Source organism: Scleropages formosus, chromosome 1 (genome assembly GCF_900964775.1).
Source record: "Scleropages formosus chromosome 1, fSclFor1.1, whole genome shotgun sequence".
Classification (NCBI taxonomy): domain Eukaryota; kingdom Metazoa; phylum Chordata; class Actinopteri; order Osteoglossiformes; family Osteoglossidae; genus Scleropages; species Scleropages formosus.
Window position 1 is genome coordinate 48,665,914 of NC_041806.1, and position 24,517 is coordinate 48,690,430.

The following is a 24,517-nucleotide window of genomic DNA, read 5'->3' on the forward strand; positions in this document are numbered from 1 at the left end:
ACTAAAGGTATGAAATAAGCCTATTGGCTACGGAGGAGAGGAAAACAAAAAAACTCCCAGTCGAAAGGCAAGGGAGGAAAAAACCTGTGGGGTCCTAGTGCCGGTGGCTGTCCACACCTCCGCGGCATTCTAGATAAAATTTGCAGCTATTTGTAACTTTGTTGCTTGATGCTTATCAGTTCATATATTGATACGTGCACACACACACACACACACTCGCACGATTTTCAGGAATGGATCCGTTCCTCTTTTAAGGTGGTTCTGAAACCATGACCTCGATGAAAATGTCTCAGTTCTGTGTTTGGTCGTGATCTGAACAGTACACACCTCTGTCTACACACTCATGACCAGCTATCAACAGCCCTCCAGTAAATCCCCGCCCCCCCCCTGCATCTCATCGGCTTTTGTCACGGAATCGGGCCCTAAAGAGACGTTTTGTGCTTTACTCCGTAGTGTCTACAGGCCTGCCCTTCCTCATATTTGATGACACATGTGCAAAGAGACACACACACACGCACACACACACACACACACACACACACACACATCCCCTTTGTGCTTCAGAGCTTCAGAGGGACCCAGAACAGAACGGCTATTGAAGGCTGTGGCGGAATGTGGGCGGAGCCCTGAGGCCAGGGGGCGGGTACTAGCCAGTGAGACATTTGGGCGACACCCTTTGGCCAACAACAATATTAGCCACTGAGATGTGTGGGTGGAGTCCTGAGGTCAGGGGGTGGGCACTGAGTGCATGCCCCACCCTAATACCCCTCAATGGCTCCTTTCCTTAGGGTCTTGCTTACACACGCACGCACATACACAGTCCTGGCATTGGTAATAATGTGTGTCTCTCACTGGGAGTGGCTTTGACTGCTGCACATGGCCTGCTGGACCACTCCTCTGGGATGGCGGCTCGAGTAGTCCTGTGGCACTGGGGGTCGTCGGAGTCTGGGGCCTTATTAGGGTAAAAGTGAGCCCACTTCCCATGCACTCGCACTCCAGGGGGTAAGCTACCCTTCGGCATGGGGCGCCAGTTCGGCTTGGAAAAGGGTCTGTCCTACAGGAAGACCGCTGGCCACCTGGTCTCGGATCTCATGGGGTTCTGAATTTTCCGAGCAGGTCAAAACTGACATCCCATGTCTCCCCGCTGGTCTCTCTCTGGACACCATCTGCTTTCGGTTGTCTTCTCGCCAAGGCAGACTTGATCATTTGTAGCGGTGTGATGTTTGCAGAAAATACCTTTAAATATTTCCCCTGTTGTCCCAATATTTATTACACTGCTCGTGTCATTGTGCTGCTCAGGAAATAAAACAGCTTTTGTCAGGTTCTGTACGATTTGACCCCGACCTGGCTGATTCACAGACCTGAAAGCATTTCGGAACCGATCGCACACAGCTGCACTTTGTTTGCGGAGGGATTTGTCAAGCGCTTCAACTCCACCTCAGGTTGTCCGTGGAAACCTCGTTCTCCCCTCAATCCTGTCTAGGATTCTCCTGGGATTGTCTCGATTTTACACTTGGCTGACCTTCCGCGTGACGTGGCCTAACCTCCGAGTGAACTTGGAGTGCAGAAGGCAGTGATGGTGTCAGCGTTGTTACTCCTCCACTCCGCTCTGCGATTAAATATTTAAGTTGCCCACATGCGGCGGCGGGGAGCCGCTGAGGGCTGGAGAACCTCACGTTTTCTGCCACTCACAGTTTAACATTGCACAGCGTTATTATTTTAATCTGGATTAATGGTTTTATGGCTGTGGTTATGGATTTGGGCTGAGCGCATTGAACCCGGATTGGGTTCGTGCCAGATGAGTGTTTGCCGAGAGGGGGGACAAGGTCGAACTTGTCTAGACCGTGAGTTCGAGTGTTTGGCCTTTGGTGTCCTGGATTTCTATCTGTCCCAGACATGAGGGAATCAAGGAAGTTTCTTCCGGTGATGATAGAGGTTCTACGCCTCTTTGAATTGCCAAGTTCCGTCCGTTTCACGAGTTGACTTTTTTGAGCGCGTGAAATGGGCATCCGGGGCCAGCTGTCTCCATCGAAGTCCCCGAAAGGTGGCTTCGAGGGCCATCCGGGCCCCGCTACCATTCCGTCTCTTCTGGAGGCAACAGCTGGCCCGCCCCCCCCCCCAGGCCCCCACCCCAACAATAATGGCATTCTAGAATGTAAATGGACATGGACAATAAAAAGAGCAGCCTGAACATCCCGAGAGAGCAGTTGGTGGGGCAGCTATTCACAGGTCCTGAATGTGGGCCATTGTTGGATGGCCGTCCCAGGTTGGCCCGCGCCCGTCTCTGCGGAACGATCCGCCGCTCCGAACGGAGATGGAAGTCGTTCATCGAGCTGCGCTTCTGCTAGAGGCGATTTGAAAGACGCTTCCCGTTTGCGAGCGATAGCTCTACGTCGACCGCTGATGCGGCGGACAGCGGAAGGGCTGTAAATCCGACCGTTCATTAACAACGTTCCTCTTTCTGGAAAACGAATACAACTTTCCCGTTGTTGGACCAGGAGGCGGTCGTGTGTGTTCTGTAAATAGAAAGTGGGTAAAATATGCACGGCGACAGCGGAGTGTGTTGTGTAAACCTTGCGTGTCTCCCGCAGCCCTTCTGCTGTCATGGAAACCGGCGGTCGCTCCGTTGCCTGCGGCAGGTGCCGATGACTTCCTGAACGCTCGGCAGTCGTGGGGGGGGGGGGGATCAGCTGACAGCCGCCCCGGGAACACGGCTGCGCTGCCAGGGCTGTAGGGTGCTGCTGTTCTCAGAAAACTCCGGAAGTTGCGAAGCCGACCAACGATCCATAACTGCTGAAAGTCACAAAGTTCTCAGATCAGTGGTCAAAACTACCTTGGACGTGTGGATTTTACCGCTACGGTAGCGCGTTTAGCGGTGCGGTTCTCGCTTTTGCTTAATCGAAGACGCTAAAAGTTGGCCGGTGCCATGTTGTGGCGCCTTGGTTTCGTTGAGCGTCTTACTCGCGAGGGTGTCGGAGAGCCCGGTGAGCCACCGCTAGCGGTACAGAACCAACAACCGGATGGCGTTCCTGGTCAGGGACACCCTCGGACCCCAAGGCTGGCGTGTGTTGTACGTGACGTTTACGGCTCAGTGGGACAGCTGATAGCGTAGGCTGGATCCCGAAGTTGCAGGTTCGCATCTCACCCACTGCTGTAGTACTCTTGAGCAAGGTAATTTGTCCAGTAAACTTACTCATATGGGTAAATAAGTGCAGATGGTTTAACAGTGGGAGCTGCTTTGGATTTTGGCACCTGGACCCCCAGAGGGTTTTATTTCTCCCTTGCCTTTCAGTTGAGAGTTTTTTTTCTTCCTTCCCTACATGGGCAGTAGGCTTTACTTACAGCTTCAATAATTAATATAGTTATTGATGTAATTTAATGTATAGCCAGCCTTTTATTTGCATTATGCCTCTGATCCTTTGTTTAGCACTCCGTGTCACTGTGTGAGAAGAGCTCTTTGGAAATGAATGGAACTGAAGTGTGTCATTTGTTTTACCTGTCACCGCGTGAACACGCCGTGTGTCTCTTCAGGGCAGAGTGAGAATAAAGTGTGTGTTTTTTTTTAAAAAAAAAATTTGATCCTGTTCAATCGCAGGCCCACTTCCTCATTGGCTGTGATGGGGATGCGGTGTGAGAAAGGTGCAGTCGACTCGCCTGCGTGCGTGTGCGCGTGCGTGTGCGTGTGCGTGTGCGCCCCATGCCCATATAAGGTAAGCACCCCAGAGCGGTGTTACCATGGTCCTGTCACTAGACCATCCCTTTCCTGCTGATGTCGTTCCATAGTTCTCCATTGTTGTGTTTTTGTGCGTCTCTATGTGGCTGTTTACTTTTTACCCCCCGGGCAGCCTGCATAGCAGGGTGTTTTTACAGAGGTGCTTCTGGTAATAATACACACTTTTTCCTCTCTCTCTGTGTGTGTGTGTGTGTGAGAGAGAGAGAGAATGTTCAGGATGGAGCAGTACAAGCTCTTGCTTTCTATGTCTGAATAAATATTATTTGTGAATGGGGGGTCGGGGAGGTTATTTGCATAGGGGGTGATGGGAGAAAGTGGGCCGTCTCTGGCGAGGGAGAGTAAGCGACTTGGTTTCGTTTTTCTCCTTCAAAAATGAGGTCAGCACGTGTGGAAGGAAGCGGCGTGTCTTGTTTTATGAGAATGAAAATTCACCCCCCCGGACAAGAAATAGTAAAGATGACGGCGATGCCAAAGACAGTTACGGTAGCTCCCCCTGCGTAGTCGCTGCACCGGTCCTACACTTTTGTTCGCAACTCCTTTCGTTTGCAGCCATTTACTTTCACTTGTCCGGAGAGTCCGGTCGTCCCGCCGCGGTCGACGCGCTCTCAACCTCACTTCGGTTCGTGCGCCCAATTGTTTCGCTCATTTCAATTTCTCTAAAATCCAACAGCGATAATTTTGTCTGATGGGGAAGCTGGGAAAACACCGACCTTTGGAATATAAGTGCAAATTTTACACTTTCCCAACTTCCCAGGCTGACAGCTTCTGAGAAGCGAGTCCGTAAATAGCCTTGCTGAGGTTTGTTGAACCGGGGTGGCCACAAATCCAGATGTTTCCTACATTTGTCTTAATGCATAGTTTGTTATATACCAGTGTAGATACCTTTCCATTTCCAGAGGCAAAACGCTAACGGTTGACGCGGCTACGTAAAAAAGTGACGTTCGAAATTGGAAGTTGCGTAAAGAGAGGCGTAACGGCAATTACTTAAATGCGTTCCGTGGATTCGGTGTTTGTGATGATGTGCTAATTACAGGTTGTCTCCGTCTATTTATAGAAGAGCTGAAGCAAGTCGGTGTATTGCAGCTTTGCGTGCGAAACGCTATTAATCTCCGGAAAGCTCCGGAAAGCTCCGGAAAGCTGCGCAGGTGCTTGCTGTCAGGTTGGCGTAAGACAACCAGCAGCACAATGTGCAACGCAGGTCAACGCACATCAGCGCAGCTCAATATACACTTGAACTGTGGTCAACACAGCTCAACACACATTAGTACATGTCAGCACAGGTCAACGCAGGTCAACACATGTCAACAGATCTCTACACATAGGTCACGGGCACAGGTCAGCACACATCCGTATCTGTCGCCACAGGTCAACGCGGATCAAATCAGCTCAGCGCGCGTCAACACAGCTCAATACAGGCCCCCCTACTTACGTAAATTCGATTTACGCAAATCCGGATTTACGTAAAAAATTCCCGGCCTACGCATTATTTACGGACAGCGCTTTTGTTTTACGCAAAACATCTGAAATGCGTTGAGCGCAAGTCGGCGTAGCCAGACAAGGCAGGAAGCTGCATCTTCCCACTTCCCGCGTGTTTTGAGCCGTGAACGCATCTCGTCTCGTTAGCGTACTGCTTTCTTCCCATATTTTTTTACCAGTTTCATTAGCCGCAAGGCCTGGTGGTAAACGTGCATGCAACAGACGGAGGTGAACCCAGGGAGGTGTTTGGCTATCGCCGCTCTTTATTCACGATAGCGCAGGTGAGGAGGTAAGGGGGGGAAACGGGGGAACCGGGAACAGATGCGTGGGGGCAGTGCTTCGGAGACGGCCGCGACGTTCGAGGACTCGAGACCGGTGGCAGGGTCATGATCTGGGGCTGGGATAGAGTCTGGGAATCTCCTTGTCGCTTTCCGTCTCTCTGTCTCTCTCCTCCTTCTCTCTCTCTTCGCTGGCGGACCCGGGGGGAAGAAATAGAGGCAGCAATTAGTCCCAGCTGCGGCTGTCTTACCTCGGACTCCGCCCCTCTTCCTCGCCGCCTCTGCGTGCTGCGCTGCACTTGAAGGAAAACGAGAAGCGTCTCGTAAGCGTACAGCGATCGATTTGGAGATGAAATTGAAAATAATAAGGAAGTATGAAGGTGGACAGACATTATGGTCTATAACCGGTTTATCCGTATCGACTGGTGAAGGATGCTGCACGTATAAAGGAGCACGCGATGATGTTGCATGGCGGGAGAGGAGGGGGAATCTCACGTAACTTTTGACTTGCGTAAGGGGTTCAAGAACGGTCTGTTTGAGTAAGTCGACAGGTGTCTGTATTTACTTCGCTGGACCACACAGCTCAACACTTGTCAGTGTGGATCAGCGCAGGTTAACACGGGTCAGTACAGCTCAATGCACATCCATACAGCTCAACACACGTCCACACAACACAGTATAGATTTTAACATCGTTCCACGCGGCTCCGCACGCCTCAGCACGGATGAGCCCGAGTCGACACGTATCGGCACAGCTCGACAGACGTCGACACAGCTCAGTAGAGCAGTGGCGAAACACAGCTTTCCCCCTGTTTTTCATAAGATCTTCTCAGTTTCCAGGCTGAGAAATCTGACTTAGCATTATATGCAGTGCTGTGGAGTCGGAGTCCGAAGCAATTATTGGGTTACCTGAGTCGGAGTGAGAAGAAAATGTACTGACTCCGACTCTGACTAAATGTATCGTATACGCCGGCGTATAAGTCGACCCCCAAAAATTCGAGGTGTAATATAGGTTTAGGCCCATATTCACTGGATAAGTTGACCCCCATAATAATGTGCAACTGTTGGGCAGCGCTGTGGAGTCGCAGTCGTGGAGTCGGGAGCAATTATTGGGTTACCGGAGTCAAAAGGTTTTGTGTACCGACTCCACAGCCCTGATTATATGTATTTTTTTTTTTTTTATTAGGAATCTTGATTGGGAAAAACGTGATGGATCGTTATGGGTCTTGTGTGGGAAGGAGGGGTTAGGGTTACGGTTGCGCAACGACATCACCGTCCGGGCCTTCTCGTCGAGGTATCGATTCGCGATGGAGCTGAATCAGAACATTGTGCCTCCCTGGTGTTTCCAGGAACCCTCCTGAGGAAATCGATGGCGACTCTTGCGATTTTATGTTAGCGATCATTTACGCTCACGGTCATTTGATATTCGTCGTCCCCATTAGCCCGAGACAGCTCAACGATACGTTTTCAATCATCTCCTTTGCCGTGTAGGAGCAGCACTATCGCTTACAGCGCCTTGAATAATTGAGCGGTGTATTTAACCTGGGGGCAGCAGGAAGCAGGCGGTCCGCGAAACACCTGCCGCACGCCCTCGCTCATGCGGAACGCAGCACGCTGAGCTGAACGGCTGCGGTTCGTGACGTGGTTGTAACGAACGCTCCTCTCTTTTTCTTGCAGAGCCGGCGGATGGTGTAAAAGAGAAGGCGTTTACCACATAAGGTAACCCCATCGTTGTCTTTTATTGTATAGCCTTGTCGCACTATTGTCATTTCTTCTATATGAATCTTATTCTGGGCTAATGTCAAATTCTGTGAAATTTATTTTTATAGCGTGCTTTTCTCACCCATGACACGGCACTGGAGTTACAAAGTTTTTGCAAATGATCCATTGTTACAGTTGTAACAGTTACAGTTCACCATTAGAATAAGGCACCAGGCAGTTGAGGAGAGGAAAACAAAAAGCTCCCACTGCAAAAAAGGAAGGAACATCAACTTCGTTGGGGTCCAAGTACCAGCGGTGGCCCGTCCCTCCTGGGCATCCTGATGTGGTGACAAGGGGAAACGTGTGGAAATATCTAGAACAAAAAAGCGGATATCGTTTTAGTGTGAGGCTGGCCTTGTCAGGTGGGTAAATGGATGCGGTTAGCAGTTCATTCTTAACCTTCATTTTATTTAGTTCGGCTTAGTTCCCACTAAATGAGGAAATTTGTGCTCTGGTGTTTGTCCAGCCCCCGTGTCAGCACCATTCACGCCGAGCGGTCTTGTTTATGTTCCACTTAACCGTGGTCGGGGGTTCATCTGCGGGCCGAATGGACCACGCTCGTGTTTTTATTTCTGAGAGTACTTTCAAACGTTCCAGCTGGGAGGAAAAAACAGAGGCTGCACAGGAAGTCATTTGCGAAGATACCAGAGTCCATATGCGGTGTGACGTCTATACCTGCTGCCCACGGATTTGCCCGACGCTTTTCTTCAAACTGACTTACAGTATTACTCTGCCTGCAACTGGGTCGTTTTACTGGAGCAATTTAGAGTAAATATCTCCCTCAAAAGTACTACAGCTGGAAGTGAGATTTGAACCTGTAACCCTTGGGGTCTAGGAGCAGCAGCTCTAACCATTATACTAGCAGCTATTCCCATGTCTAAGTGGTCTCATGTTTATGTAGGTTTCCCCCATATGCTCTGGTTTCCTCCCACGGTCCAAAGGTATTTGATTCCGTTGGACTGGTGACTCTGCCCATAGAGTGTGTGAGTATGTGTGTGTGTGTGTATTTTACACCGCTCTACTATATAGATGGGTGCTCACTTTAGTGTTAGATTAACGTCACCTTGGATAAAGGTGTCAGTTAAATACTAGTTAACAATCACTATACGTTGCTTTGGAGAAAAGTGCGTGTTACGTGAATAAATGAAAATCTAAACTGACACGCAAGTTTCATTGTTTGTTGTTCATCTAAAAGGAACCGCAGTCAGGCTGTGGCCCACGGATGCATTAACTCGTGATGCCGGGTTTCCCTTATTCGCCCCCGACGTCTGCGTTGCAGCTCGGCACGTGGAGGAGCCGCCGCGGGAGCCGCTAACCTGTCAGATCGGAAAATATTTTTTCTTCTCGTCATATTTCTGATTTTTTTTAAAAAAATTTTAAATTCTTTGGCAGCTCTTGTTTTGTTTGCCTGCGGCCCCGGCTCATTGGCCCGTGGGACAGGAAACCGTTGTGTGTCGGCAGGCCCGTGTAACCGAGTTTAACCGCACGCCGAGGCGCTGCCTTTGTCTCCACATCCTCCGCTGTGCGCCGAGCGCTGTCGATTTGCAGCTTTCACTGTCGCCGACAGCCGCTCCCGCCGAAGGTACGACGGCGAGTCGCACGGCGTTCCCAAAATGTCAGGAAAAATGCTCAAATCGCCTAAAACGGTGTGCTTGAGCTTCGGTTCACATCTATAAACAATTTCTGAACACATACGTTTATATATATGATTTTATATGGCATGATGGTATGATATGGTATGATATAGGTTATATTTTCTATATAAAGTATAGACTAAATTATAGGTTATATAATTTTTGCAGTTTCTTACATGAAAGTGAAAATTGGGTTTTGCTTTAAAGATGCTGCCGAACCGCTCCCCCATCGCTCGGTGTCTTCCGGAAGCACGCGGAACCCTCAGAGTCGAACCCGTGTCCCATCCGTGCTGGTTTGTTTCGCTTTCTGGCTCCGGCTCACCCAACTCGCGGTGCCTCGGGTGTGAGAAAAGGAAGCGGCGCCCCCTGGTGTTCGCACCGCGGTAGCTCTTCGAGACCCGAAGAGGCGCCTGAGCTGGAGATGTTTCGTGCAGATAAAAGGTTTTAGAGAACGGCGTCTGATATAATGTCGATTTCCATCGTAGGTCCACTGCTTGGACTTAGATCGGCATCTTTTACCACGTTCTGCCATGTTGCTTTCGCTGCTTGGACAGGCTGGTGACACGTTACTGGTTCTTATACCCAGAACGTGAGGAAGCGCGAGAATTTCTTTGAAAAATCCCTGCAGAGACATGACGGCGGGCACATAAAAATGTGCCTCTGTGACTCAAATCTAACACATAGTTTGTGGGGTGAGGTAAACCCTGTTTTCCGGTAAAGTTACTCTTTTCAGTGCTGCAAACTTTGTGTGGGACGTCTGAACCGGTAATAACAGGGTAAAGCAAAGGTGTCTGAGCACCGTTAGAATGACCTCTTTTATACGCACTATGAGACTGGTAGTGTGTGTGTGTGTGTGTGTGTGGGGGGGGGCAGATCAGGTCCCCACAGCACCCCCGAGTGGGCAGGAGGTGTGAGGGTGTGGCCCGAAAGGAAGCTTATTTAACGTTTCCTTTATTATTCACTTTCCTGTTGTGCTCAGGCGTTCGTTTCCTGTTTACGCGAGGGGTCTCCGCTGCCTGCCGCTCACCTGCTGCTGTCCTGCGGGGTCCGGGTTCGAGCCGCTGCGCCAGAGGCTGTTCTTTGGTCCGGTTGACGGTTCTGGGTTCAGACCCCAGAGGGTGAAAGTGAAGCGATACGGTCGCTCGTCTCGGCCTGCGGTAGGGGGATCTCATCGGGGCAGGAATGTCCAGTTCATCGTCAGTCGCACACCTGCCTCGATACCATCTCATCGTAAAATATTGCTAAAGTTCGTCCGGTTATGACCAGACCTCAGTATCGGAATGACCAGACAGTCCAGTGCGGCAAAACATATATTTTTTTTTTTTTTTTTTTTTTTTAAATATATTTTTCAAAGTTTAAAATAAATTAAAAAAAACACATGCACATGTACATACACACACACACACCAGCTAACCGGACCACAGATTCTTTAAACGACCACTTTATTTCAAAATTTGAATCAGTTTATGCGTATGAAACTTTTGCTAACAAAAAAAAAAAATGTTTTGTTATAAATGCAGATTCGTTAAGGAACTGTTGTAAATGCTACGCCGGCCTCCAATGTGGCGTTACGAGCGTAAGTTATTATTCTCTCGATCGGTTAATAGGTATAACAAAACGCAAATTCGTAAAACTGTCACTTAAGTGGTTTCCAAGCGTACAGCTATTAACATGCGACGAAAGATTTTAAATCAAAGTAATAAAAAAGAGTCACGTATAAAATATCCTGGAATGAGCGATCAGGGTCATGATCAGACCCCCCTCCCACCGTATTAGTCTGGTCGTGCGACGGCACACTGTACTTTAATAATTTCTTTTGCCGGCTTTACTTAATTCCGGGGGACCAGCCGTCCGTAATGACATTCGGCTCCTTGCGGGATGTTGGTGTTACCAACACAACCACACTTTTGCACAGTTTTGGAGTGTTTTCTGTAGGTTTTTATTTTTTGGAATTTTAAAAATAGCTAATATCTACTCTTGGTTTCAAACATTTATTAATAAGCTTATACTTTTCTCAAAGGGTACTTAATTTACCACTTATTCACACTGGCTGAAGCCCCTTGTCCCGAGCAGGGGTCGAGGACACGCCCAGGACAGGATGCCAGTCCATCGCAGGGCACCCCAAGTGGAACTCGAACCCCAGACCCGCCTGAAGGCGGGACCTGGCCAAACATGCCGTGCCCCCCTCCCCCTCCACCCCCACACCCCCCCTTCCCACTTATACAGTTGGGCAAATGTTATTCAATTCAGTTCAATTCAATTTATTTTTATAGAGTGCTCTTCTCACGCAGTGACACAGAGCGCTTTAACACAGGCATAAAGCAAGAAAAACAAATGCAAAGAAGACAGTCGACTAATGGCAACCATAATGAATAACTTATTATAGAGCTATAAGTATACCTACTGGCCACCGGGGAAAGGAACAAAAACTCCCAACTGAAGGTTGAGGGAGAAAAAACCTCTGGGGGTCCACGGGTCATTGGTTGCCCACCCCTCCTGGGCATTCTGGAAAGAAACAATTTGTAAGCCAGCGTGTAACAAGTAATAATGATAATGTTGGTAAATAGCATCTTGGATCCCCAGCTCGGCACGGAACGTCTCGATCGTCACGGCAGATGGACGTCATCCTCTGTCAGCACGGGATTCGTCTGTCACCGCTGGCCGGCCTCCTCAGGTTCAGGGTAGATACCTTGCTGAAGGGCGCTGCAGCAGGAAGTAGGATTCGACCGACCTTCTTCAAGGTGGCAGCTGTAACCACTGCGCCACCCGCTGCCCCTTACATTTACATTTATTCATTTAGCAGACACTTTTCTCCAAAGCGACGTACATCTCATAGAAAACACAATTTGCGCATTACCTTGGGAGAAAGAGACATAATTGCAAATGTGTGACTCTTAAGTACAGTTAGTTTCCTTCACCATTTGCACCGGCGTTCATCATACAAGTAGCTGCATAAAACTTAACCAGAATATCGCCGATTCCTAATCGCCTTCATAGTAGGTTTTTTTTTTTTTTTGAGGTACATATAAACATTTACGTTACATTGCAGGAGTGGCTCTGTAAAGGATTGATCCGAGGATGACTATGAACAGTTTAAAGACCCTTTTTTAAATGTGGGCAGAGATTCATTTACATTTACCTGATGCTTTTTTTCCAAGGCAACTTACTATGTTAGTATTCCTATAATTATTTTCCTATTTGTACAGCTGGGATGTCTCATTGGAGCAATTTAGAGTAAGTATAGGATACTTACTAAGGATACTACAGCTGCCGGTAGGGATCGAACCTGCAGTCGTTGGGTCCAAAGACAGTAGCGCTAACCACTATGCTGTCAGCTGTTCCATTCTTTTCTAGTTTGCATTATTCTTATCATGGTCAGTGTTGCTGTTTCTTACATTAAGTGTTTTTTTTTTTAAGTGTGTTCTCCCAAGTCCAGTTAGTGGTTTCAGGTTCAGGTTGGCGCTATAACACAGTTCTCCTGCAGAGGGCAGTGTTACTTCAGAGTGGTGTGCGATACCACACACTTCCTGCAGAGGGCAGTGCTGTACTACAGTATTGCTGCAGACCACTGTGTTATACCACAGTGTTCCTGAAGAGGGCAACGTTTCTCTTCCCAGTGTACATGGGGCCAGATGGCCTCCCGCTTCCCTCTGCCAAGGCGGTGAGGGAGATGGAGGGCAGGAAATTGGTGGCGCTGCGCAGCCAGGTTGTGAAAACACGCACACAACGCTCCCCTTCACACACTCAACCCGCTGCTATCTTGGCTGACGGCCGTTCGTCTTCCCACACAAACCATGTTTTGAGTTTGGAGGTTGATTGAGGGATTCCCATTGGTACTTGTGGTGCATTGGCAAATTATTGCATGTTCAGGTGTGGGGACCAGGGTTCGAGTGTGCTGTAACAGTTCGAATGGCAGGGAAGAGATTTTTAAAAAATTTCCCAAAGTTCAGTACAAATGTCTTCAGCATTTTGTATGGACACAATATTTACATTTAGCTGTCACTGCTCTACAAAGCAGCTTACAACTTTAAGCTGTCTGCAGTTATTGACCCATTTATACCAATGGATAAATTTTACTAAATCAATCTTAAGGTAAAGATCTTACTGAAGGGTATTACAGCTAGAAGTGGGATTTGAACCTATAACCTTTTTGTCTACAGGCAGCAGCTGTAACACCTATGCTGCCCTCTGTCCACTACTGTAGTCTATCGGTAAATGAGCAACTAGTTAAGCTGAAGGGTGCAAAAATCCTCACTGGTGTTACCTAAAACTTTGTTTTTTGCCATGGTTTATCACCAGCTTCAGTTTAATGATGGTAAGTTTTGTGAGAATTAGTGTAGTTCTGATTTCCCTTCTGTACGATGTTTATTAAGCCTTACCACAATGTACACTGGCTCCTCATCTTACGAACGCAACTGGGACCAGAGGGCACTTTGTAATAAGATTTTTTTTGTAAATCCAGAATCACTTTTACTACAAGTGAAATTTAAGAGGTACGCAATTCAGATATTTTACTGCCATCTAGTGGCTGGATGTGGAAGTGCAACTCACTTTTCCTCCAGCAGATTTCTGAAAAAGAAGAAAATTAAAAATAAACAGGAAGATTTTTTTTTAAAAAAAAATTTCTTTGAAATTTTTGAAACTGGAATGTTCGTAACACGGGGAGCCAGCTTAGTAACAATGTGAACAGCACTGATGTTACAATAGTAGCAGTGCAGTTGTTTATCGTGTTGTTGTTAAAAAAAAAAAAAAAAAAAAAAAAGAACATTGATTGGATGGTTGAGTTTGATGGTCATTTGACTGACCAGCTTGGCATTTTTGAACATTTTGTCAACGATAACTGATCGACTGGTATTGTCACTACTTTGATTCGCTCAAACAAAAACGGGAAAAACGTCCGAACGAGAAATGCCAAGCTGGGCGATCAATCGTGATTTCTCCAACTGAACCGAAGAGCGGACGAGTTTTTCACGTCTCTCTTTTTTTCTCTTTCTCTTTGTTGTCCTCTCTCGACCAGGTCTGCTGGGATGGGCAATCTTCTCAAAGTCCTGACGCGGGAAATAGAGAATTATCCACATTTTTTCCTGGACTTTGAAAGTAAGTTTGCAGGAGGAGAGCACGCGGCGCGCGGGTGAAAAGTGTAACGGTCGAGTTTCGCCCTCCCAGGTCAGCGTGTGGTTAGTATTTACGAGTTCCCCCTCCCCCGAGCGCCGTCGAGAAAAGCTCGGCAAGACGAGCCGTGATTTACGGAGCACGACACAACACGCCTTTTCTTCTTCTCTGCCGGAGCCCGAATGGGGAATCTGTCAAACGCCGTCACTTGAGCAGGGGCCGCACTTTTTCCGCCACTTTGAACGTCGCCAGCGGGTTTGGGGTCGTGGACCCGGTTCCGTCGGGTTCCGACCCGCTCGGGCCCCGTAACCCCTCACTCGGCGCGCTGGACGGATGCACAAACTGAAAAGCTAAATGGCACGGCAGCAGTTTGGCGGATCGACTAAACATTCGAAGCTGAAGTTTCTCACTCATAATTCCTCACGAGACGTTTGAAGTTGCATCAGACTCTTTGTGAAATTTCCACAAAAAATCTTGCTGTTTCCATACAGACCCATTAAACCTTAAAAAGCAAATAGGAAGTAACACATCTAATATATATTAGATCATATGTCTAGTAGAAACTAAATAACTGATTTATGTGTTTATTTATAATGTAACAGCACAAGAAAAGGGAAGTTAATGTATAAAATATATTGAAATAAATAGAAAAATCATTCTTCTGCCCTCTATTCCTCTATAATGATGTAAAGAAACAGACTGGTGAGGAAGCTTTTGATATACAGACCTATATTTTCTACTACAACCACGGGCTCGATTTAGAACAGCTTTCCAGATGTTATAAAATAAAAAATACAATTTTTCCCCATTATTTCATGGGAGCAACCAGCGAAAAAGTAGAACTACATGAAGAAAAGTGAATGCAGCTCAGCTTTCTACATCTAAGTGCTCACCCACCTTTTCAGAATTGATCCTGATAATCCATACGTGGTAACACTATAGTAAGCATTACACTAATTTCCCGGTCATTAATTATTTAGCGTTTACTGTTGTCATCGATCGCTTACTGATATTTTAATAGTCTTGGGTTTGTTTTTCTTTTTTATCGGCATGAATTCGAAATACGTTTCAACCCTAAGAGGCTGTTTTGGCTTTCGGAAAACATTTTAAATCTCATACGTTTAACATGTCATCACTTGGTTTGACGCATGGAGAATGTTTGCGCTTGGCGACTCCGAACTGAGGCCGAGTTCTGCGAATTTTGATTAACTCGGGAGTACGTTTCGCTTGCGGGAACAGAGCTTTGTTTTCAGTCTCTAATGTTATTCTTTTAGTTAATGCCCATATTTCTGCGTGCTCTGGAAATTTCCCTTCTTTTGCTTCGAGAGGCTTGACTCATTCCTCATCCTCCTTAGCGGTAGTGTTTATAGACCCTGCGCACAAAACATTTCTGTCCATTGTGTGCCACATTTTTCCTAACGGTTGCGTCCACGAAGTCCCTGTGTCCTGTTTAAATAGTCATTCCTGTCTCGGAATAACACTTTGATCCTCCAAATGACGTTTTAAACAAAGCACACTGTTGCAAGTTGCGATAGTCGAGTTATGAGTTTTGAAAAATTTGCATTTTGCGGTAAATTTTTATTCTCCACTTATGCGTTATGTGAAATCGCTGTCCGTAGCAGAGGGAACGTCGCCCACGTTTTCCCCCCGAGCCGAGTTCATCGAAGTTTGTGCAAACAGAATAGGAGTGTGGGACCGCCTTAATTCAACTCATCCCCACAGTGTTTACAGCTTATGTCTGGTGTTCCTGAGCGTCGGTGATCAATAACATCACGATTACCACATAATTATGGCACGAATAGGTCAAAAAGTACCATTCAAAAGGCATTCGTGGAGACGACAGTTTCATTTTCACTCCTTCTAAATGAGCTCCGGTGTAGCTACAAGTTATTGAAGTTATAAAGTACGACATTTCACCAAGAACGTGTTACAAAGTGTTTTTTATTACAGCTTTACCTGAGGTTTTTACAGAACCCAACGCATAGTTAAATCAAGGAGCAAGTATGTTATTAGCCTGCTGCTCATTGTCAAGTAGTAGTAAAAGTGACTTTTGACTTACAAACAAATCATATTATGAACAGATTTCCAGTGCCAGTAGTGTTTGTAAATTGAGGAACCACCGTATTTAGATTTGGATATGAAACTCTGCGAAATACCCTTTCAACCCCGGTCGCGCTGCCGTGTGGCTAATTTCACCCCTCTTTTCCACACGCGTTTGCTGCGATATTAACCACGGCCGTTTTCCCCCTCGACTCGGACCCCCCTCGATCTGCATAATTACCAGCCCCGAGTCCTGCTGCGTTCCATATGCGGCACTGTGGAGATCAGAGAGGCGCTCCGCCTCTACACGGTGACGGGCGCATTACCATCCGTCTCTTTCACAACCCTTTTGCCCACTGCCCCTGTATTAGCTCCTCCGTGACAGTTAAGGTTATGGCTGAAAATGGTTACTACCAATAGGGAATAGCGTCATAAAGGTGTCGTTGATCCCAGACCGCTCTTTCCGACCTTCTGCCTTCACGACACAAACGTCCCTCATCCGCATGCCTCCCGGTGCCGGTTCCTGCGCCGCTTCACGCGGGCCTCCCTTCGGCGCGGGCACCTCGACGCGTTTCCTCGAGTTCGCGTGAAGAACGAAAATCTGCACCCTTGAGGCCGAGATGCGGTCGTGGCGCCCGATCGCTCGGCGACCCGCGGCTCTCGGACGGAAGCAGTGGCCGCGCGAAGCAGCCAGTAACGGTGTTGGCGTGAGTGCGCGAGTGGAAATGCTTTGCTTTCTGCGGTCTCACGAATGCCCTCTTGCCCCCCCTCCCTCACCGACCACCCCCTGGGTCAGATGCTCAGCCGACTGATGCCGAGAGGGAGGTGTGGAACCAAGTCAACGCCATCCTGCAGGAATCAGAGAGCATCCTCTCTGGACTGCAGGCCTACAAGGGAGCTGGCCAGGAGATAAGACAAGTAGGTGTACCGTGTGTGTGTGCGCACACACACACACACACACACACACACACGCGCACACACACCCATGCAGAGAGAGCTGTCCGTTACACAAGGCTTTTATTTTTGTTCTGTGATTTGTGGCGGGTGGGAGGATGCGGAACTGGAAAGAGGAAATGGTGGAATAAAATGTGAATAAATTCATCAGGGTGTATGAAAGGAGCTTCTGTTTTCAGGTGCATTTAGTTCTTATTTAAAAAAAAAAATCTTTTGAATTTTGTTCTGATGTTATTGCTGTTTCACTGGCTATAGGCACAGTGGTTCAGGGGTCAAGTTGCTGCGTCCCAGCCCCAGGGCCTGCTTTTTACCACGTTCAATCGCTATGGATTGCTTATTGCATGTGAGTGCATGTGTGTGTGTGTGTGTGTGTGTGTGTGTGTGTGCCTGCATACTGTCTGAAGTGGTGGTACAGCACTGAGTAAAACAGCTTGAATTTACGTGTCTGTTGTTTATACACCGGTTGACGTTGAAGGCTATGGATGAGCCTTCAAATGGCATGTGGGCCGAAGAATGTGGAGGACACCAGCTGTTCGTGTGGCCTGCTTTTAACCTCCGAGCCAGTAGATGGCAGTAAAGAGCACTCAGACGTAATGGGAGTGAATGAGAGGCTCAGCTCAGTTCGCTTCCACGGTGAACCAGCTGGCTTTCAACAGTCGTCGAGTCGTCATCTGAAATTATTTTTAATTTTAATGTAGCTAATGTATAAATTTAATGTGGCTAATAAAAATACGGAATTTGAGTTCCCACGGCGCGTCTTATTTTTGCGGCGATATCCGAGATGTTTGCATAACGTAAGCAAGGTGTGAATGGAGGGAGAGTTTCTTTGCGTAGCTTTTCTTCGATGTGACTTAGTGATAAAAGTGATTTTTTTTTTTTTTTAATTACGAACGAAACAAGTTATGAGCTGCACTCCGGTTCTTTGGTCCGAGACCCATTTCCGTAGACAAGAAAAGCACTTTTATGAACGTGTTCTTGATGTGTTTTTCGGGATATGTGTTTCGAACAGTCGGCTCCCCGAAAATAGCCCGTTATCGAAGCGGAGCGGGAAACGAGTGTAACGTTATGAGGAACAGGGACAGTTTTTCACCGAGCGTTTGACACGTCGCGCTCAACTAAAGGGGTCACCGCGAGGTCCCCGTGCGCCTCGGAGACGCGTTCCTCTCCTCGTAAACCGTTGATTCGAGTCGACGCCGGAGGCCCCCCCGCCACGTAGCCTCAGAATGAACGCGCAGCATTAATGAACCGTCGCATTGTGGCTCCGGCACCGGAGCGTTGTACCCGACTAGCTGCGGGAGAAAGAAAATATCCCAGTAAGGGACCTTTGTTTTTGCAGAAAACCTCTCGGTTGCCCCCTCTATTTCCCCCCGTGCGGAAATACATTTTAACCGCTGTGGAAAATCGTAAGTCCGATTTATAACGGTGGTTCTCAGCACGATGTATATCTTCCTTATGTAAGCTTTTTAAATTCATTCATTTTAACAGATGCTCCCCTAGAGCGACACGCGACCGAGCAAACAAAAGTGTGTTTCCGGGCAGTTGTAGCGCCTTAGACAGGAATGTATGATTTTTGAAGCATGAAGCGTCACCTGCGTGACCCGTGCAACCCGAGCGGCCGCACGTAGGACCGAGAATCCAGGTAGGAAACGGAAAGGCGGTTGCTGACGGGTGGTGTGACGCACCTGGTGGGATCTGTGCGGTAGGCGAGACTCGAACCGTTCCGGGGCCGATCGCGTGATTCCAGGCTTTGCTGGAGAGGACCGACGGCGTTCGGTCCTGCGGGACGGTCCGGGAGGAAGAAGACCGAGGGAAGGGCGACCTCCCTGGCCCGCCGTCCGGTGCAGTCCAATGTCCAGTGACTGTCCCTTTAACCGCGTGCTTGTTTGAGTCTCTTCGTTTATTTACCCGGAAGCGCATAAGCGGATTTGCTCTTGTGTTGCAGGCGATACAGAATCCGAGCGACCAGATGCTCCAGGAGCAAGCGTGGAACTCCGTCTGTCCCTTAGTCGTCCGACTCAAAGAGTTCTACGGGTTCTCTCTGAAACTGGGTGCGTTTCAGACCAACACGGCAAAACTTCTCTTTTATTTCTCTCTTCTGTTTTCAGTGTGAAAGTCATTCGTTCATCTACTCATGAATTAATTAATCATTTGTGAATTTCACAAACATTTACAGCAGGTAGCGCTAGTGCCTCACGGTACCTGGGCTTTGGGTTCGGTTATAGCTTCAGATCCAGGAGTTTGTGTATTCTCCCCGTGTTTGTTTGGGTTTCCGCTAGGTGCTCTGGTTTCCTCCCACAGTCCAAATTTCCCATAGTACATGCAGGCAGAAGATTTGTCTGTGGCTGCGCTGCAGCGGGCAGGCATCCCACCCAGAGAGTACCCCGCCTCAAGGCTGTGCTTCCAGGATAGGCTCCAGACCGCCGTAACCCTGCACCGGACAAGCAATTAATGATAGTACGGATGGATAGAATACAGGAATACAGCAACTGACCATTCCTGCTGGGACTTGAACCTGCAGCCATGGGGTTGATGTCCAGTTCGCTAAGTAACGTGCCCTCCGCTCCACGTCCTTTCCTGTCGTTTCGTCCGCCGCATACAGAGAAGGCCCTGCAGAGCCTGCTGGAGTCGCTCACGTGCCCCCCGTTCACGCCAACGCAGCACCTGGAGAAGGAGCAGGCGCTGGCCAAGCAGTTTGCCGAAATCCTGCACTTCACGTTGCGCTTCGACGAGCTCAAGGTCGGCCCGTCGATCTCCCGCTCCGGCCTTCGCTCGCTCCTTTTCTCTAAAAATGTTTTGTTTTTTTTTTTTCCGTGCCACTCGGGACGGTTAAAAAAAAACACCTCTGCAGATTAAAAAGACGCGTAAAGCGCTTCAGCAAACATTCCCCTCGTAATTGCTTCCTTTCGAGCGAAAACGCCGCGCGTTCAAGCCCTTTCCGACTCGTGTTTTCACAGATGAGGAACCCAGCCATCCAGAACGACTTCAGCTACTACCGACGCACCATTAGTCGAAACAGGATAAACAACATGAACGTAAGCGCGGTCGGACCTCCCGCACTCTGCCGGTCGGCCGGTCGGCGGCGACGTTCCTCCGACGCGAATCGCTTTGCCTTTTTTTAAAGATGGACATCGAGAACGAAGTCAACAACGAGATGGCCAACAGGATGTCCCTCTTCTACGCCGAGGCCACTCCGATGCTGAAAACCTTAAGCGACGCCACAACGAACTTCGTGTCGGAGGTGACGAACGTTAACGTTTTCCTTCGAACGTCGGCCGACGTTGCCGAATTAGTTAAAATCGTTAGCCGAATCGTTAAAGCGCTGTCTTATCGCGTTGCTTTTTAACTTGGTGCAGCCTGTCTTTAACCGTAATCGTTTTTTGATTTGCGCTGGCACGTGGTCTTGCTATTCGTATTAAGTACAAATAAAAATTTTTTTTTAGTTGTACTATTTCACTTATCGTTTTCGTTTACTTGTTTTTTCTTTTACGTACAGAATAAAACGCTGCCCCTCGAGAACACAACGGACTGCCTGAGTACGATGGCCAGCGTGTGCAAAGTGATGCTCGAAACGCCGTGAGTGTACTTGGCGAAGGGCGTTCGCCGTAGCTAAATCACGTGAGCGATCAAAGTGTGAAAATGCTGTCGTCCGACCTCCCCCCCCCCAGGGAGTACACGAGCAGGTTCAGCAGCGAGGACACCCTCCTGTTCTGCATGCGAGTTATGGTGGGCGTCATCATCCTGTACGACCACGTGCACCCCGACGGAGCGTTCATAAAGACGTCCAAAATCGACGTGAGTGACAACATGCAGGTGTGATGTCGCAGTGATTTTACGTCGCCGTTACGCTAAAATTGTTTCTTTTCGTCCAGATGAAGGGATGTATAAAAGTCCTGAAGGACCAGCCGGCAGACAACGTTGAAGGCCTCCTCAATGCCCTTAGGTAGGTCGTCCGCTGTGCGTCGCTTACGGATCTGAGCGAAGGGCGGTTCACCTTCTGCCCCCTGGGGGATTGTGGGAATTCATGAATTTCTCAGCGTTTGTAGCTCTATTTCCCGATCGTGGTGGCTAACTGTTCCTCCCTTGTGTTCCGTCAATCTACACCCGATCCTTATAAAACAGAGTCCCTCACAGAGAAAAACTGTAACCTCGGCTTATATAGATATATTTATTCCTATAATAGTCTAGCGGTCATTTTACACCCTGCAGAGCACACAGATACTGCTTCTTCTAGAGCAAAACCGTCGTTTCCTACTTGCTGTCATAACGACAGCCTCAGCCAATCACAACCCTTGATTCGGTAAATATAGAATCACAAATCAAATTGCAAATTCAGTGTTGCTGTTAATTTATTTAGTTGACACTTTTTCTCACAAGTGACTCGCAGTATTAAGTTTCTTACACCACTTCACCCATTTATACGGCTGGGTAATATTTACCCTGTCGGTTCAGGGTAAATACCCTAACAGGAATGGGATTTGCACCTGGGTTCTTTGATCCCTGATAGATTATGAACTATAAACCAATAACTGTTAACTCAGTTGTACAAATCATATTGTGTCAAGCACCACCGGGGCACCCCGCACACACCTGAGCATCACTTCGTCGGCGTAGCTCATCACCGGCGACCCCAGTAGGACCAGAACTCAGGCCGGAGTCCCAGAGAGCCCCGTCCGATCCTCAGGGTTCTAATCCCACGTCTTCCGATTTGCAGGTTCACCACGAAACACCTGAACTACGAGTCCACGCCAAAGAACATCCGGGCGATGCTTCAGTAAACGGCTCCCCCGAAGAGGATCCTCCCGCTCACCTTGTATATGTTTACATAATTTAAAGACTCGGTGTTAATACTCGCCTGTATTTCCGTAGCCCTTCCCTCCGCGTTACTGACCAAGCTTTACGGAACCTGCGTTTTTATTGCAAAGTTAATAGCCCGCGCCACCGAGTGTCGAAGCGCAAGATAACGGATGCCTTTTAGCCTTAAAAGCCGAGACGCGAGAAACGTTCGGCTTGCGGTCGCTCGAGGGTGCGGGAAGCGGGGCGAAGGCGAGCGGTCGCGTCCACCGTTCGGGGCCGCGGCGCGCTCGTGGCGACGGCTCGCCTCGATTTTTCTCGTTGAAGCCGCGTCGTGTCGCGTGCGGTAACCGACGGGATGCGCCGCCGTGCCGAGAAGAGAGGGAATGAGCTGATGCGTGCGTGCCTGCGTTTAAGTGTTGCGGAAGAGGTTTGGATATTGCTTTTTGGCGTGTGAACGTGTGCGGTTATGTTCATATGTTTTCTTTCGTGCTTTTGAGCATCTAACACAAATGCGTTGCCTGAAAACTAATAGCTTTAAATAAACAAACATGTGACATTAAACATTTTCAAAGTGATATTTGCGGGAGATTGAATGTTCTGTTTTCCACAAAGGGGCGAATTTTTTTTATTTATTTTTTTCCCCCAATATGAAGAACGTCTTTGAGGCGTGGCCTGATCCGATGGCGATCCGACGTGTTCGGCGTAAGGATGGCGGCGTCGCAGGCTCCTTGTGGGACTTTTGAGGGATGCCGTTCTGAGCTCCGGCCTTGCTTCGATGGTCGGGGTCCGGGTTCCCGAGTCCAGTTTGCCTTCGGAGCAACGCGGAGAGGCAACGACACGTTTGCCGTACAGGAAGACGATCGTCAGCGTCTAGTCATCCCGCATGTTGTGCAAAAAAGTGACGGACGCCAAATTTGTTGCAGTTTTTTCATTTTTACTTTTGCATTTGCAGAGGACGTTTGCCACTGAATGCTGGTAGCTGAATAATTCCGAAAATAAATCTGGCCCAGTGATTGATTTTTTTTTTTTTTTTAATTCTGATTTCATTTCAGCTGCTGTGAGGTTGGAAACTACGCAGGGATAATTTTTGAGCGACCGCCTTTTGCTCTCTGTACCTTTTCTTTTCTAGTGTGTTCTGGTGTATTTATAGTCGCACAGGTGTGTCCAATTAAAGTGCCGGTACCTTATGAGTTCCATGCCCGGTTGCGTGAAACCCCTTCAGTTTTCACATGTAAGCGATTTCCTTAAACGTGAACCGAGAAAAGGTAAGACGGCCGTTAAGGGACCGTCGACGGCCACCTTCACCTGACCGGTCACAGGTTGCGGAAAAATGTTAGAAAATAAATTCCTTGTATCCATGGAACAACGAGTAACAGCGCAATACTGTTGATGCTGCTTTGAAGGCAGAATCGGATTCGACGTGAAGTTCTCTCGTTTGCTGTTTTTCATTTTTCATGACTTGTAGGTCGAGAAGGAAAAATGAATAAATTTACCTCCCTCTCACAGATTTTGAGTTTTACTGTATTACATCGCATTTTGTTCACTTAGGTTCAATTGGGATGGGAGATTAATGAATTAATTGGAACTTTATTTTATTTCATTTTCTTGTTCATTTATTTCATTTCCTTTCTATAACCAGTTTGGCTTGTAAGTTTAACATTTATATTAGAAGTGAATGGTTCTTCATTTTTACATTGAATAATCAGTTTGCTGCCAAACACTACTTGAGCTGTATGGTAAAAGTAGTAGTTTGAGGTCAAAGCTTCGGGTAAAAAACCCAGGGAACGTCATCGAATAGATTCAAGCGGTGTCGTTTTTCACGTCCCGGAGGAGATGATCCCGGCCACCGAAGGTATTTTATGCAACCGGACGTGGGTCTCAAACATCATTTGTACATTTTGACACCTTTTGTGTGTTTTTCCTCACTCGTCTCCACAGAAGTTCCTTCTCGTGTCCAAATGCAAAGCAAATTCAGAGTTTTTTTTTCGCATAAATATAGGGGGCGTTAATGATGTAATATTAATATTTCGAGTCAGTTAACCCAACGTCCCATCGATCGATACAGAAATGGATTTTCAGGGTCCCAGCAGACGTGCACTTCCTGGTCATTTAATGATTGCCTAATCGATCTGATTAATCGGACTGATTATCCAGGTATAAAAATGATCTAACAATATATTCGGTGTTTTTCATCCTGTACTTTCCGGCTATTTTGCGTTACACATGCGGCTGCTCGTACAGACACTGCGTAAGAAGTAAACGCTGTAAAAACCACTGTAACAACGTAAGGATTGTAGTTGTCACGAAAACATTTCAGCTGCGTGCGGAAAAGCAGAAACGAAGGACGGAGTTTAAATTATTTTGTGGGGTAACATTCCATATCGCTGTCGATTAAACGTGGAAATTATAGATGATGTCGGAAATTCCGATCGTGTGGTTTTTTTCGCGTGTGTTTTTTGTGTTTATTTTTAGAGTGCATAGTGTACGGGTGTGTGAGAAAATAAAGATTGGAACCGTTTCCTCGGAATGACTGATGGTTTCTGTGTGGACTGTCCCTCGCACCTGGAAGGGAGCTCTGCGTGATGCTCAGCGGATGCTCAGCGGATGCTCAGCGGATGCTCGTAGTGGTGCTGCACAGGTGCTCAAAGTGATTTTGGGAAGCGTCTTCGATTCCCGCACGCCGTCCTGTATTTTTACCCCGGTGGCCAAACCGTTCTGGACGTCAGAAATAAGTAA

At 47.9% G+C, this 24,517-nt stretch overlaps 1 protein-coding gene across 1 annotated transcript in view; it reads left to right on the forward strand.

The window, feature by feature from the left end:
* Positions 1-24,308, forward strand: part of fam49a (family with sequence similarity 49 member A) — a 29,437-nt gene extending 5,129 nt beyond the window's left edge. The window contains exons 2-12 of the mRNA XM_018730406.2: positions 7,164-7,205; positions 13,899-13,978; positions 16,830-16,951; positions 18,930-19,035; positions 19,587-19,723; positions 19,942-20,019; positions 20,109-20,225; positions 20,481-20,560; positions 20,653-20,779; positions 20,857-20,927; positions 21,699-24,308. Of these exons, the coding sequence (XP_018585922.1) occupies positions 13,909-13,978; positions 16,830-16,951; positions 18,930-19,035; positions 19,587-19,723; positions 19,942-20,019; positions 20,109-20,225; positions 20,481-20,560; positions 20,653-20,779; positions 20,857-20,927; positions 21,699-21,762 (972 nt within the window). The 5' untranslated portion in view covers positions 7,164-7,205; positions 13,899-13,908 and the 3' untranslated portion in view covers positions 21,763-24,308. The remainder of the gene's footprint in view (positions 1-7,163; positions 7,206-13,898; positions 13,979-16,829; positions 16,952-18,929; positions 19,036-19,586; positions 19,724-19,941; positions 20,020-20,108; positions 20,226-20,480; positions 20,561-20,652; positions 20,780-20,856; positions 20,928-21,698) is intronic.
* The last annotated feature ends 209 nt before the right edge of the window (positions 24,309-24,517 follow it).